This window comes from Tachysurus fulvidraco, chromosome 11 (genome assembly GCF_022655615.1).
Source record: "Tachysurus fulvidraco isolate hzauxx_2018 chromosome 11, HZAU_PFXX_2.0, whole genome shotgun sequence".
NCBI classification, from domain to species: Eukaryota; Metazoa; Chordata; class Actinopteri; order Siluriformes; family Bagridae; genus Tachysurus; species Tachysurus fulvidraco.
The window spans coordinates 5,980,756-5,995,043 of record NC_062528.1 but is presented as its reverse complement, the minus strand read 5'-3'; the positions used below and the strand labels follow the sequence as shown (position 1 = coordinate 5,995,043).

General features: G+C 35.3%; 1 protein-coding gene across 6 annotated transcripts; it reads right to left on the bottom strand.

Moving 5' to 3' along the window:
- Positions 1-5,163: 5,163 nt before the first annotated feature.
- Positions 5,164-14,146, bottom strand: LOC113658885. Of its 6 annotated transcripts, none has more exons than XM_027171359.2 (10): positions 13,840-14,146; positions 13,293-13,616; positions 12,703-12,795; positions 11,774-11,827; positions 11,415-11,678; positions 10,838-10,855; positions 10,642-10,689; positions 10,501-10,554; positions 10,070-10,126; positions 5,164-6,519 (listed from the first exon to the last, which is right to left on the bottom strand). In XM_027171359.2, the coding sequence occupies exons 1-10, from the start codon at positions 13,895-13,897 to the stop codon at positions 6,452-6,454; spliced, it is 1,038 nt and encodes a 345-aa protein (XP_027027160.1). In that variant the 5' UTR covers positions 13,898-14,146; the 3' UTR covers positions 5,164-6,451. The 6 variants fall into 6 exon arrangements, with proteins under 6 accessions (XP_027027160.1, XP_027027161.1, XP_027027158.2 ...); XM_027171360.2 differs by having other exon boundaries at positions 5,165-6,519; positions 10,501-10,551; XM_027171357.2 differs by lacking the exon at positions 5,164-6,519 and adding an exon at positions 8,145-8,921 and having other exon boundaries at positions 13,840-14,144.
- Positions 14,147-14,288: the final 142 nt, after the last annotated feature.

Below are 14,288 nucleotides of genomic sequence, written 5' to 3'. Positions count from 1 at the left end.
ACAGTGCAGCACTAAAGACACAGTGCAGGGTTAGGGTTATGGTTAGACAGAAAGACAATGCAGTTCAAAAGACAGTGCAAACAAAAAATACAAGACATTACACAAAAGACAATGAACAAAAACAGAAACAGTGCTCACCAGTGTAAATACTGCAGGAGTTACATGAGATAGTGTAAAGTATTGTGCAAAACAGCATTTAACTGAAATGTGAGACAACATGTGCAAAGAACAAAAAACAGTGTGCAAAACAGCATGTAAACAGTTTCATGGATATTTATTGGAAGTGTGTGTATTTGGTGTAGGTCTGTGCAGTCCATACAGTTGATGTGTGTGTGTGTGTGTGTGTGTGTGTGTGTGTGTGTGTGTGTGTGTGTGTGTGTGTGTGTGTGTGTGTGTGTTGTGCTCAGTGCAGTTCAGTTATTAAGGAGTCTGATGGCTTGTGGAAAGAAACTGTTACACAGTCTGGTCATGAGGGCCCAAATGCTTCGGTACCTTTTTCCAGACGGCAGGAGTGTGAAGAGTGTGTGTGAGGGGTGTGTGGTGTCATCCACAATGCTGCTGGCTTTGTAAATGTCCATGATAGAGGGATGAGAGACTCCAATAATCTTCTCAGCTGTCTTCACTATGGTGGCATATTTGTTTGATAAAGATACTGCGGGTCATATAGAGTAAGCTAGAGTCGAAGGATATTTTTTTAATTTGTATTAAATTGAAGTATATAGTGTATACCTGCTATATATGCTGCTACTACCACATACTCAGTCAGTCAAGCTGGTTCTGATAAGAGCCCCATCATTTTATGTAAACTTATTTCTTCTCTGTAAGTCCAATTATCATGAAAAGCTTTGAATATTGAACTCAGGTTAAAAATAAAACTTAAAGGAATCCATCAGTGTCTTGACCACTGGTGAGTTCAAACTTCACTGAGGCAGCAGGTAAACTTTTATTTTTATATTTAACCATTTTGAAATGTCTTACAGTGTAAGAAAGAAACTGATTCTGACTCAAGATTGCAAAGACCGATTTGCAACGCGTAGCCGGTTAAAAATACAGTTTTATTTCATTTGTTATGAATAACTGAATGGAACTGTACTGAGCACAACACACACACACACACACACACACACACACACACACACACACATCAACTGTATGGACTGCACAGACCTACACCAAGTACACACACTTCCATAGGGCTCTCAAGTTTTGAAGACAGGAAAGCGTGACATCTCCAACCCCCCGCAGCAAACGCACACACACACACACACACACACACACACACACACACACACACACACACACACACACACACACACACACACACACACACTCCTTGTATGATAAGGATCACTAACCTGAAGTATTTGTTTACTTTCCATTTATTAATCTGTGTGTGTGTGTGTGTGTGTGTTTATTGTGTTTGTTGCCTTTTTGGACTCCTTTATCATCTGTAATGTTGCTCCCATTTAAAACAGTTCGGCTCAAGCTCAGACATTTTTAGTGTCATGATCGAGGACAATGTCCCGCCCAGCGACAAGCTGTTTAGTGTTGAGGTTTTGTTCAAACCGACCAATCGAAAATACCCTCTCTAATGAATATGCTTTTTTTTTCATTGGTTGTTGCGTTAAATCTTACCCATATACAATAGTGCTATTTTCTGATTGGCTATTGTGTAGCCTCTTTTTTTGATTGGCTGATAAGTGTCAGACTCGACTAAGAACTGAGACGCTCTTGATTCCTGCCCGGTTCCATAGAGACAGCGGTGCGGACTGATACATTTTGGGCGCTGCGGAATATTAAATATATGATAAATAGTCAAAAAGTTTTTCTGCGTGAGAAATACGATGTGTGGTGGGAGAGCGTGGGTGGGAAAGACCCAAATGCGTGACTGTCACTCTCAATGCGTGACACTTGACAGCCTTGCTTCCATTATACATCCATCAAACTGTTTACATGCTGTTTTGCACACTGATTTTTGCTCTTTGCACATGCTGTCTCACATTTCAGATGATTGCTGTTTTGCACTTTTAGTTCCCATTTATTACATCTGTCATTCATCAACTGTGCACACAGTATTCACACTAGTTTTCCACATTATTTTGAACACATTATCTACACGGCACTGATGAAGTCACAGGGCGGAAAACAGAGACCCTCCCCGAACGACTCCTGTGCTGTCATACAATTGATTAGAAAACTGCAAGAATGTGAGTTTGTAAATAAAGTGAATGGTATTTATAGCAGCTATAAATATATGTCTGTTTTACTTTTCCTCTAAAGTTAATAAGGAAAACAATAAATAGAGCTTGTTACTGAGAATCCGCAAAGCAATCTGTCTCGAAAACTTTCCCATTCTGTTCAGCTCCACAGCATCTTCCTCACACCAATGAAACCCATAACTGATGTTCTAACTCATTCAGTTAAAGCCGAAGTCCAGTTTTTCCTTTACATTTTTAGCTGTTGTGCTGACGTTAGAACATCCTGTCAGTTCAGAATGCACAGTCAGCCTTAATGGAGGCACAAAAACTTCCTGATGTTCTTAAAAGTAACAAAATGTCTCGCAACAAGGTCGGGTCAAACAAGCATCATGTGTCTTATCTAATGCCTGCACAAGCTTAAACGGAAAAGGGAATGAAAAAGTAAGTGCATTCTTAGTTACACCCATTTTTACTATAATTGACATAACATAACTATAAGCTATAAAATGATAAAAACAGGTCTTTTCTCAAAACAATGAAATAAATCATCTAGATGATGTTTAACATCCAGCTGTAAAGCAGATTCTATTTTAGCTTATCATGTGGGTCAAATCCTCATGGAGCAGCTATAACAATTAAAGCTCTAATTTCTACAGGTGTGCTGCTGCTAGAATTGATATAAGATATAATATAAGATTCAGTCGGGGGGGGGGGCAGTTTGTGAGTAATCAGATCTGGAACTCAGAGTTAGAAATTTATGTTAGAAAACATAACTATATTAGCTAAAGTACTTGAAATATCTCTGACGTACAATGTGCGGCCATCTGTTCGTGACCTCAAGCTGAAGCGAACTTGAGTTCTTCAGCAGGACAATGATCCAAAACACACCAGCAAGTCCACCTCTGAATGACTGAAGAAAACCAAAATGAAGACTTTGGAGTGGCCTAGTCAAAGTCCTGACCTGAATACTATTGAGATGCTGTGGCATGACCTTAAGAAGACAGTTCATGCTCGAAAACCCCCCAAATGTAGCTGAATTACAACAATTCTGCAAAGATGAGTGGACCAAAATTCCTCCACAGCACTGTAACAGACTCATTGCAAACGCTTGATTGCAGTTCTTGCTGCTAAAGGTCACCCAAATAGTTATTACAGTACAGTTTAGGGGTTTGGATTTTGTTTTCCCTTAATAATAAAAACCTTCATTAAAAAACTGCATGTTGTGTTTACTTGCGTTATCTTTGACTAATATCTAAATTTGTTTGATGATCTGAAACATTAAAGTGTGACAAACGTGCAAAAAAAAATGATCTGGAAGGGGGCCAACACTTTTTCACATCACTGTATACACAAAACTCTATCAATATTTTTTATCCTAACATTTCATTCTGTGGCTAGTAGTGACTGAACACAAGAATATGAACTATAACACATGCTGAATGAAAAAGGTAAAAGGTCTTTGACTTGACTGCACTTTATAAAGCTGCATCAGACACTTCATATAATGCTAATTGTATTGCTGCTACAGATATATCTATTGCTGCAAGGCAACCGAATAGTTTACCTTTTACAGCGTGTACATGTAAAACTACAGTGCTGTGTATTTATTGTCCTGTTGTGTATTTGAATTTATAGTCATTGTGGTCCTGGAGGAACCTCACTTCGTTACAGTATACACAAGCTATATAGAGGAATGACATGCAAACTTTGTCTATTTTAAAGGGAAATTGTCAATAAGCCAAAGGTAAATTAAGGTGTCGTCTCTTTTGGGTGAGTAACTATAGTTAACGGAAACTTGACTGAAACATGCTGGGACATTCCCATGTGCTCTTGACAAAAAGCAACTCATTATCTACACATTGCATGTTGCATCATTGTCATAAGAAGTAGATTAGATAACAATTCGCCTGTGTTAACTAAGAAGTTGTAGAAGACATTCAGCCCACCGTTTTCTGAACGTGACAGATGCTGTATGATACACAGGAGATAATAAAGGCTGGTGTATCCATTATGACAAAGCACCGCCTGGTCATTATACTAGCATCATAATACTGACCATGTCTGTCTGCAGCGAAATATATAAAACAATGCGTATTTAGCTAAATACACAACTTTTTGAAATCCTTAATGTTTCTAATAATCTCATAATCTCCCAACTCATACCTCGGACATAAATATACGTTGGCATTGGCTGACTGAAATCTTTGGAAATATTAGCGAACATGGTTTTTAGCTGTACATACGATAGTATATTGCATTCAGTTTGTTAACAAAAACATCAGCAGCACAATTACCATTAAACCCCTTATTACAGGTCTGATGGATATATACATTTTTAATAATGTAAACTTATAACCTAGGTTGGTTAGTTAGTCTTCAGTCCTCTAAGAAGGATTTCAAAAAGTTCAATGGTCTCTTTTTGAGAACAATACAAAACCTCATTGCGTGGAATTAACGCAAACCATTTCACACCTACAGAGAAATAAGCTGCTGGTTCCCTCGTCACGTCGTGTGTACCCATGCCTGTATACATGAGTGAAGCCTCAAAAACTATTGACCAGTCCATTCTTTTTAGAAAGTCTATATTCATGAAATCAGTCCTAATATTCTCTGATTTTCTACTCTTAAATTACAAAGATATCTTCTTTGTGCAATGTCTTCTATACTAATCTTCTATTTTCAATATATGAATATTATATGTGTACAAAAAATAATAAAGAGATATGTGTATACATACATACATATATATATATATATATATATATATATATATATATATATATATATATATATATATATATATATATATATGGGAAAAGATTTTTTGTTTTTAATTTGTTGGGAAAACTATTCCTTACCTCAATGTCCAGCATGACTATTTTATTTACACAACATGAACTTTTTTAAGTTCTAATATTAAATACTAAATTTTAATTAATTAAAGTCTGTAATAAGATGATGATACATCACATTATAATTGTAATGTCAATTTTAAATTGCTCTTTCTGTTTGCTTTGGTATTATACTGTAAGTGTGCTAAGAATCCACACACATGTCTCTGAGGCCCTCTAGTGGTTGGATTCAGTACAATATTTAATCCCTCCCCTTGAATGGAGGCTAAATCAAAATGACCTTCTAAGCTACATTTACACATCTAAGACCTGATATCTAGTCAAATTGTTTACTTATGTTAACTGTGTTTACAGGAGTTATTTGATAAGAAATGAAAGGGCATGACTGATGTGATATTTTTGTGGTGATATTTTTGCACATGAGTCTTTTTTAAGGTTAGACAGTAGCTCCAACAAAATAAGAAGGGCCTAAAAGACCCCTTCTCTATTCAGCTAGGTAACTTATTGCACAAGGTGAAAATAAGCAGAAATAACAAATATTAGTTATATTCGGTTAAATATTATCTCAAATTTAAGTATTATTAGGTTAGTGTAAATGTTGACTCCAGCTGTTAGCTTGGCTGACCTGAGCATGTAATTTCTAGCCCAACCAGTCCATCACATAATAAACCATGGCAACTTATATATATATATATAATACACTACGGAAAAATATTGTGTGAGCTCCCAAAAGGTTTGGCTCCTTTTTCACTAAGTAACATAGAGAAAGATTATACTGATTATACTGACATCCAATGAGGGCCTCAGGCAGTTCAGCTTCATGTTTAAACCGAGCAATATACAGTATAGACAATCATTGCACTGTATAAAATCTGTTAATGTTAGCTTATAGTATTACTCTATGCTCATCGGGGTAAGCTCAATTACCTTAAAGTATAGAATGTATTTTTTAATTTTTAACCTAGTTGAATGAACTTGCTAAAGTTTTTCTTTCACCTAGCATCTTCATCTTTGTGTAATATAACTAGATATGATGCACCAGTTCTTGATCGATGCACTAGTTCTACATCACCATTGCTGCAAGTCTTGTTAGATATATCTCTGTCAGCTTCAGTTTCAAATGACAAACCAGAGACAGAAAGACTACCCCCAGCTGAGGGAGAGCAACTAAGCTGGACAGCATGAATGGCAATGACTTATACAAATGGACAGTGTTTGTGTTGAAAGGCCTCAATATACTGTACACTAGAATATCAGATACAAAAACAGTCTGCAAGCACCACATGGACAGGAAATGACAATGATATAAAATATAGGCTAAGAGGAGACAAGAACTACCAAGCAATGGTACTATACAATACCAGTAGCATCAGAGTGATCCAGAGTGGAAATAAAATATTATCACAGGCAGCACCATCTCAATATTCCTGTTTGATCCAAGGATGAACATGCTGGTAAAGCCAGTTGAACTGTCAAAAAAAAAAAAAATTCAGATGAGTGCACCTTTGGAAATCTTTGGTATGACAAAACCCACAGAAAAGAGCAGATGCTGCTAGGCTAGCATGATTTCAGAGCCTCTTAAAGAAGGGAGTGCGAGCAGAGTATGAATGAAGCAGCAAGATGCCTGGACAAAAGGAAACAAGTTTAGGGATTAGATAATTATCATAATACAGTGTATAAGTATAAGTGTATAAGTCACTAAGACCACCCTCCAGCCTGAAACTGTTCTGCTGTCAGCATATTATCATCATAGTTCAGCTTAGAGTTGTGAGGGAAAAAAGGTGCATGGATAAAGCATTCTGAGCAGTAGAAATTTCCAGTGTGGGTTTCAAAGAGGGCTGGAGAACAAGCTATTTGCATGTATAGGGTAGGGTGCAGAGGCTTTGCTAGACAGCCCTATGAGAGACCATTCTGCAGTTGGTATCGCAGTAGAGAGGAAAATGTGGGCAACCCGTTACACCACTACAACTTACTACAGCAGTAGATAAAGCCTAAAGATTTTCTCTGTAGATCTATGAAAATGTGCTGGTAGGGCACAAGCTGTGGCTAAAATAGCCTTGTCTGCGTCTCCTGGTGAAGATGATGAAAGACCCAAAACACCCACGGATCCCAGGTTACATGATTGATGATGTTCCCCAGCTAGCATAAATACAGTGTTTTACTTCAACTGAAACCAGTGTAGGAAAGTGAACCTGTGACTCCCTCATGTAAGTTCTCTTGTAGGACTGCACTAGGTATATTTGGATAAACCCACTATGCCACAACACTGACCACTTTAACAGCCCCCCCCCCCCACACACACACACACACATACTCACTTAAGCAATGGTCAGCCACAAAGTTTAATATATTCAACTATATAGTTTTGCATCGATTGTATTATCTTTGTATGGTGTATCATTAAAATCCATAATATACGTGTTTATGTTTAGCTACTGTGCTCCAAAGAAAAGAGTATAAAAAATCTGCTAAGACAACATAAGGAGACTAATATTAGTTTTATTGCTAATGGTTTTCTAGGTAGTTAACATTACAGCTATGCATTTAATTAATATTTTTAAGGCAGTTAAAGGCAGGACACAAGTTTTTTTTTTATTAACTTTGTAGGGGTTTTTACACCTGGTCACTTCATGCGTTTTCTATCTATCTATCTATCCGATCGTAAAAAGACCAGGTGTAAATGCTCTCTGAAATGGTTTCGAGACAGATATAAATCCGATCGCTCAAACCACTTCATGAGGTGGTCTGGGACGTATTTCAGATGAAACTGGACAGGTGTAAATGAATGTGGTTATTCAAGCCACATACATCAGTGCTATACTCCTCCCAAACGGAAGTAGGTCACTCGCAGGTGACTCACGAGTCGTGCATCGTGCCAGAAACAAATATGTTTTCCCACCAGCGCTTTCACCCAGGTTTCTCGTTGGGTCTTAAAATGCACTGCTGCTGCCAGCGAAAATGTAGCAAACAGTAAATGCTGTTTTTTGTAGCAACCGCATACACCAAAGCGTGTTCCATTTCAAATACCCCGGAAATGAGGTACAATATATTAGCATTTTGGGCGGGAGTAGAAAGATCAGATTGATATCCGATTCGCCAAGACGCATTTATGTGGCCTAATGTAAATGGAACAGTTTTAACAAATCAGATAGCTATCGGATCAGAGAAAACACATGAAGTGACCAGGTGTTAAAAGGCCCTAAGTTTTTATTAACATAAATCCATTGTGTTGACAAACCACAGGTAATCTTTAATATGTAATGAAAACAGGCATAAGTTAAAACTGCAAAGCTCAGAAATACAAAAATTTATATATATATATATATATATATATATATATATATATATATATATATATATATATATATATATATATATATATATATATCAGGGTTTTTCCACTGTCTCTTGGTATCTTCTGTTGCAGCTTCTTGCCATCTTCCCACTAGCCTGAGTCTGTGTGACCATGATGAATTTCAAAATGTCAAAAATCTAATGGAATTTGCTATTAGTTATTCTACTGAACAAAATTCTATGCACTGATATATATATATGTAACAAACATGCATGCTGAATGCCAAACGCCACATAGGGCTAATTACAAACCTCAGGAAAAAATATTACAGATTTTCAGCATATAATCATCAGAATGGAAACGTAGCTTAGGACCAATGTATATTATATTATATTATATTATATTATAATATACTCACATTACATTATACTATATTCACAAATCTAGTGGAACAATAATTAACAGAATATTATAGTACATTTATGTTAACAGGCTTATTTCACAGTGAATTGGAAGATGACTATCTATTTTGTGTTGGAGTGTGGTCATATAATGGATTTTTGAATTGATATTCAGCTGGAGAAAAAAGAGAAAGGAGAAACATTTAAAAACATCTCTAGTCATTGTCCAGTCAATCTGTGATAATTGTGATATTTACAAAAATACACCTTTTCATAATAATAATAATAATAATAATAATAATAATAATAATAATAATAATAATAATATAGAAACATATAGAATATAGAACTAGCTATTCTCATATATATATATATATGTATATGTGTGTGTGTGTGTGTGCCTGTGTGCCTGTGTGTATGTCTCTGTGTGTGTGTGTGTGTGTGTGTGTGTGTGTGTGTGTGTGTGTGTGTGTGTGTGTGTGTGTGTGTGTGTGTAAAATATCATCATTAACATGCATGGTAATTACATGAAGTATAAATACTGTACATTCAGCATGGTACATTAAACTGTGCTGGTGATTTCCCATTGCTTTTTGGTTAACATAGGAAATTCAAGGTGCAGGTAAAACGTAATTATTTATTCTATACAAATGATATTAGAAGTGTATCAAAATATTCACAGAGTAATCAAAATATTAGTATTGTTAAAATGTTTTTGTTGTGTATTTCTTGTAGTTATTATGTAAGAAATAACAGAACAGATAAAGCAACGGATAAAGCAACACGTGTTAAGAGAGTTATTTTGCTTATATCACAGTGATTTGTCAACAGTTTAATTTATTAATAAATGACATTTTTACACATTATTTAATGGCATATAGATTAAATGATGTGTAAAGTCCATGAAAAATGTATAGTTACAATTCCTGTAATTAGTTATGTTATAGGAAATATAAATCTCTACTGCTCTCTCTCTCTCTCTCTCTCTCTCTCTCTCTCTCTCTCTCTCTCTCTCTCTCTCTCTCTCTCTCTCTCTCTCTCTCTGCCTTTCTTACTGTTACTGTTAATGGAGGACACAATACACCTTCCATTATACATCTCAGCTAAACAATTTCACCACATTGTAAGTTTGCCATTGTTGCCATTTTCAATATATTTTTTATAGTCCCAAGTTGTGCCCTTATATATAATGAGAACAATAATATATTCGAACCAGTGTATTCATAATAACATGCTACTACTGAGCCAGGTGGCTGTACAAAAATCGTGCAAAAACCATACTGTGGTATAACAGAATATGTGGTGTTAATAGTGTCAGTGTACCTTTGTCTTTTTTTCTTTTCTCAACACGTGCAGACTTTTGTATCTCGGAAGAATTAGCTAGACGGAAAAAGAACAAGATGGTTTTCTTGTTCATGTACAGTGGATATAAAATGTCTACACAAGCTTCCTAAAAATTGCAGGTTTTTGTGATGTAAGTATATTGAACCAACATAAGCTAAATTAAGGACATAGTTAGATATTTTTCCCCCTTAAATGTGACATCAATCAACAAAACTGAACAGAAATACAAATACTAAGTTAGATTTCTAATTAAAAAAAAACAGCTTATTGCCCAAAGAAACATTCTGGTGGAAACTGATCTGACAAGATTAATCGTGGTTTCATTTTTTTTTTTAACAAATGTGTTGTTACCAGGAAACATCAACAAATGCTTAAGAAGTATAATATAAAATAATATAAATGTTACGTACCATAGTATAGTCCTTGGGAAACTGACTGCTGATTTGTCATTTTTCTGAATGCTGCTGATGATAATGAGGTTCAGTCATTAGCATGTTTAGTAATTTTATAGACAATGGATGATGAATACGATGAAAGCAAAAATGTATTACCTTTCGGGGGGAATTTTGACTTTTGTTTCAGACCATGCTCATCATTTTCTTAAAAACAGAGAAGATTCATAGTGAATGACAACACAGTATTTGGGCAAGAACAGAGAGACCACTGGATGACCAATATTTCTGTAAAAATAGCTTATTAAATTGAATAAACAAATTAAAAAAAAATTCCATGGGGGAAAATGCATACCATAGACATCACGGTGACCTGGAATAAAGATCAAAAATTTTAAATAGAAATAAACCACTTAAAACTAGCCACATAAACTGGAAATAAACCACTTAAAACCACTTATCACCAGTAATTATGTATGTATTATTACCTAACTTTAAATTTCAGTACTATTTAATCTTCTTAGCAGTTAATGTGCATAGTTCTCAACTAATCAATTGATTTTCAGTTGTCCTTTGTTTAATCAAATTGTTAAATTAATATTTAGGGGCTACTATGTCTTTGTATGTTGATTGCTTGTCATTTATGTTCATGATTTAGCTGCTTCATACCTCACGACTTGAGAAGCAATGCAGAGCAAAGCCGAACAAAGATATTTTCTAGTAACTTGTTAATCAGCTAGATATGTTAGTTAGCTTGCGCCATCGTATTACAGCCTAAACTATTCCCAGCTGTGTTTTTATTTAAGCAGACAAATGTTAAAGTGTGATTATCACCCTGCAGGTTTTTGACATAATAATACAAACGTTGTCTTGAATGTCATGTGTGATAATTTCTACCGTAATGCAATGTTTGTGATAAGACGTTCCATTACCTGGCGTATCTCTCTCCAAATGGTGTTCAGTTTGGTTCTCACTGTGAATATCGTCAGACTGTTCCTTAGAATTTCTTCCCTCAATGTTTACATAATCCTCATCCTGTTCTTCACTCACTGTGTCTTCATATTGGCCGTCATGCTCGTCTCCAGTTGTGTTTTCATAATCCGGGTCATGTGTATCACACTGTATGTCTTCATACTCACCATCACACTCATCAACCCTGACGTTCTCAACACCCTGTGTTCGTTCTGTTCTTTGCTCTTATATAATATAATCACCAAAGAGGTCATGAGGTCAAAGAACTTGCTTTCATAAAGATTTTAGAGACGGTTGGATGACAACAAATTGTTCTCACCTTTGGGACTTGTGTTGATATAATAGGAATCAGATGATCTTTTTGAACACTTTCCTGCAAACTCAGAGAAAACATTGCTATAAATTTCTTTTCCAATTTTACACCTTTTTCAATTGTGATCTTCTAATGGAAGGTACACTGTAAAACATTTACTGTAAAAATATAGCATAATTAATTCACAGCAGAATTGCCAGTAAAGTGCTTTTCTAGTAATCTCTATTTTCTAGTAATTGTTATAGTAAGGTATTAGTTACAGTAACATAGTGCTGTAATATTGTTAAGGATAATCTGCATTTTAAACATTACCCTATTTTCTCAACATTAAAATAAATGTTTTATAAAGGAAAAAAAAAGAAGTAAAAATTATTACATAATTACAGTATGAAATAAAGCATTACATTTACATTAAATCCTCTATCAATAAATACATCCTGATACTGATTCACTACGACATGATCTAAGAATATCATTAGTCTAAAAACTTTTCTTATAGTATTTTTAATTGTTCATTAAAGTCTTAAAGACTTAAAGACTTAAGACTTTAGTTGTAATTTGAAGACAACTGATGACTCATCTGTTCGGACATCTAGGGGAAGTCCATTTCATCACCTAGTTGTCGGAACAAAAAATAGTCTTCATGTTTGCCTTCACTATAAGTACCAAGAACGTCCCTTGGTTGATGCATACATTTTTTTTAGCCTTCTTGCCCCTGCCAAAAATATTAGCTATCCCACTTTGCATTGTGTTTTCATGTATTTTAATGAAAACCAATTCACTTCTTTAATTGTCAAATATTATTTTTAATGTACAAACAAACAAAACCCAGTATTTTGCTGTAAAATAAACACTGTAAATTTACAGTGTACAAAACATAAACCCCAGTGACGAGTATACTTTTATAGGATAATAAGAAATGTGAATATGCTCACCTCTGAGTTTATAGACAACAAGACTAAATACGATCACAAGCAGAATAAATATTCCAACTCCAGCAGCAATGTAGTACCAGGAGAAATTCAAACCTGCAACCAAATAATGGCCATAATTTCAGCATTGGAAAAGTAAATCCAATAGACCATTGCTATATCTGCAATATACAGACAGCATGAGGCAGTTGTTTATATATACTGTATATATATTCAACAAATCATGGAAGGGCAAAATGGACAAATACAGTAAATCACAAATGCAGCTGTCTTTAAGTTTGTCTGTATAATAGTTTGCCACATCGTTCTATTTATACCATCACTGAGACACGTGGCTCAAATCAAATAGTTTCTTTGACGAAAACATTTTCTCAATGATCTCACTTTCAGTAACCGCTTATCAAGAGCCCATCTTGGAAATTGGAAACTATTACTGTAATGCCTTATCTGTATCTTTGTGTGTATAGTTAATTAATTAGCATATCAACTTACTGTATATTCTATTCTATTCTAATTAGCTGGTTTCCTACAACAAATTTAGTTTAGGTAGACAACATTTAATTTGAAAGACTTTTCACCATCCCAAGTGTTACCTTCTGTCAAGAGCTTTACTTCAACTCTCTGGCATTCCTGGCTCAGCTGACAGCAGTACATGCCCATGTCAGAGGCTTGGAGCTGATGAACGAGGATGGAGAAGTTTCCTCTATAGAAAAGGTAGGGGAATACTATTATTTTTCCATCCCTAGGATCATCAAATTTGACGGTTCCATTAGGCCCGATGTTCAGGAGGCTGGAATTATGGCTCCATTTTGCTTCCTTGGTTTCATTACTGATCAAAAGGGTGCATGGGAGCAACATCTGCGAGCCCAGCTGAATGTTTAGAGTAATGTTCCTACATGACTGTAAGCAGTGTGATCCTGAAAGACAATGGAGAGCAACATGATGTTCATCACTAATTCGATTCAGAACGTGCTTGTCACATACAACCATTTACGAGTTAACAGTCATATAAGGACACATGTAAAATGCAATTTTATTTAAACATTCGTTTTTCGTTAAAAACTGTTATATAAGTATAAATTGGGCATTTTTGATTATCTTTAATGTATCACTAAGATAAAAGTAGAATTTTCCACTCACCACCTCGCACAAGTGCACTGAAAATCATTAAACACTGAAGAAGGTATTTCACACGCATGTCCTATACCCACACAACTTTACAATGAAATGTAAGAAGCACAGAAATACATAACTGTCCTCTGTCATTTCCTGAAACACACCCACCTTTAAAATATATGTGGACACTTGCTAAAATATAATACGAAACCTGTTTATCACATTTCTGTTTGAATTATGCTTGTTATACTCCTAACAAAATCCCAGGCATTGTATTTAAATATATATTTTTAACAAATACATTCACTGTAGTTGCTCCTTTTGGCAGATTATGAGAGGCTGAGCTCAAATGCTCAGAGACAATATTACACCTAGCTTGTACAAACAAAACCACATCCTGTCATGCAGAAAGGTCGATTCAATCTATACCTATATCCAGAACAGCAAGTAAATAGTTTTCTCATGGGATAAAA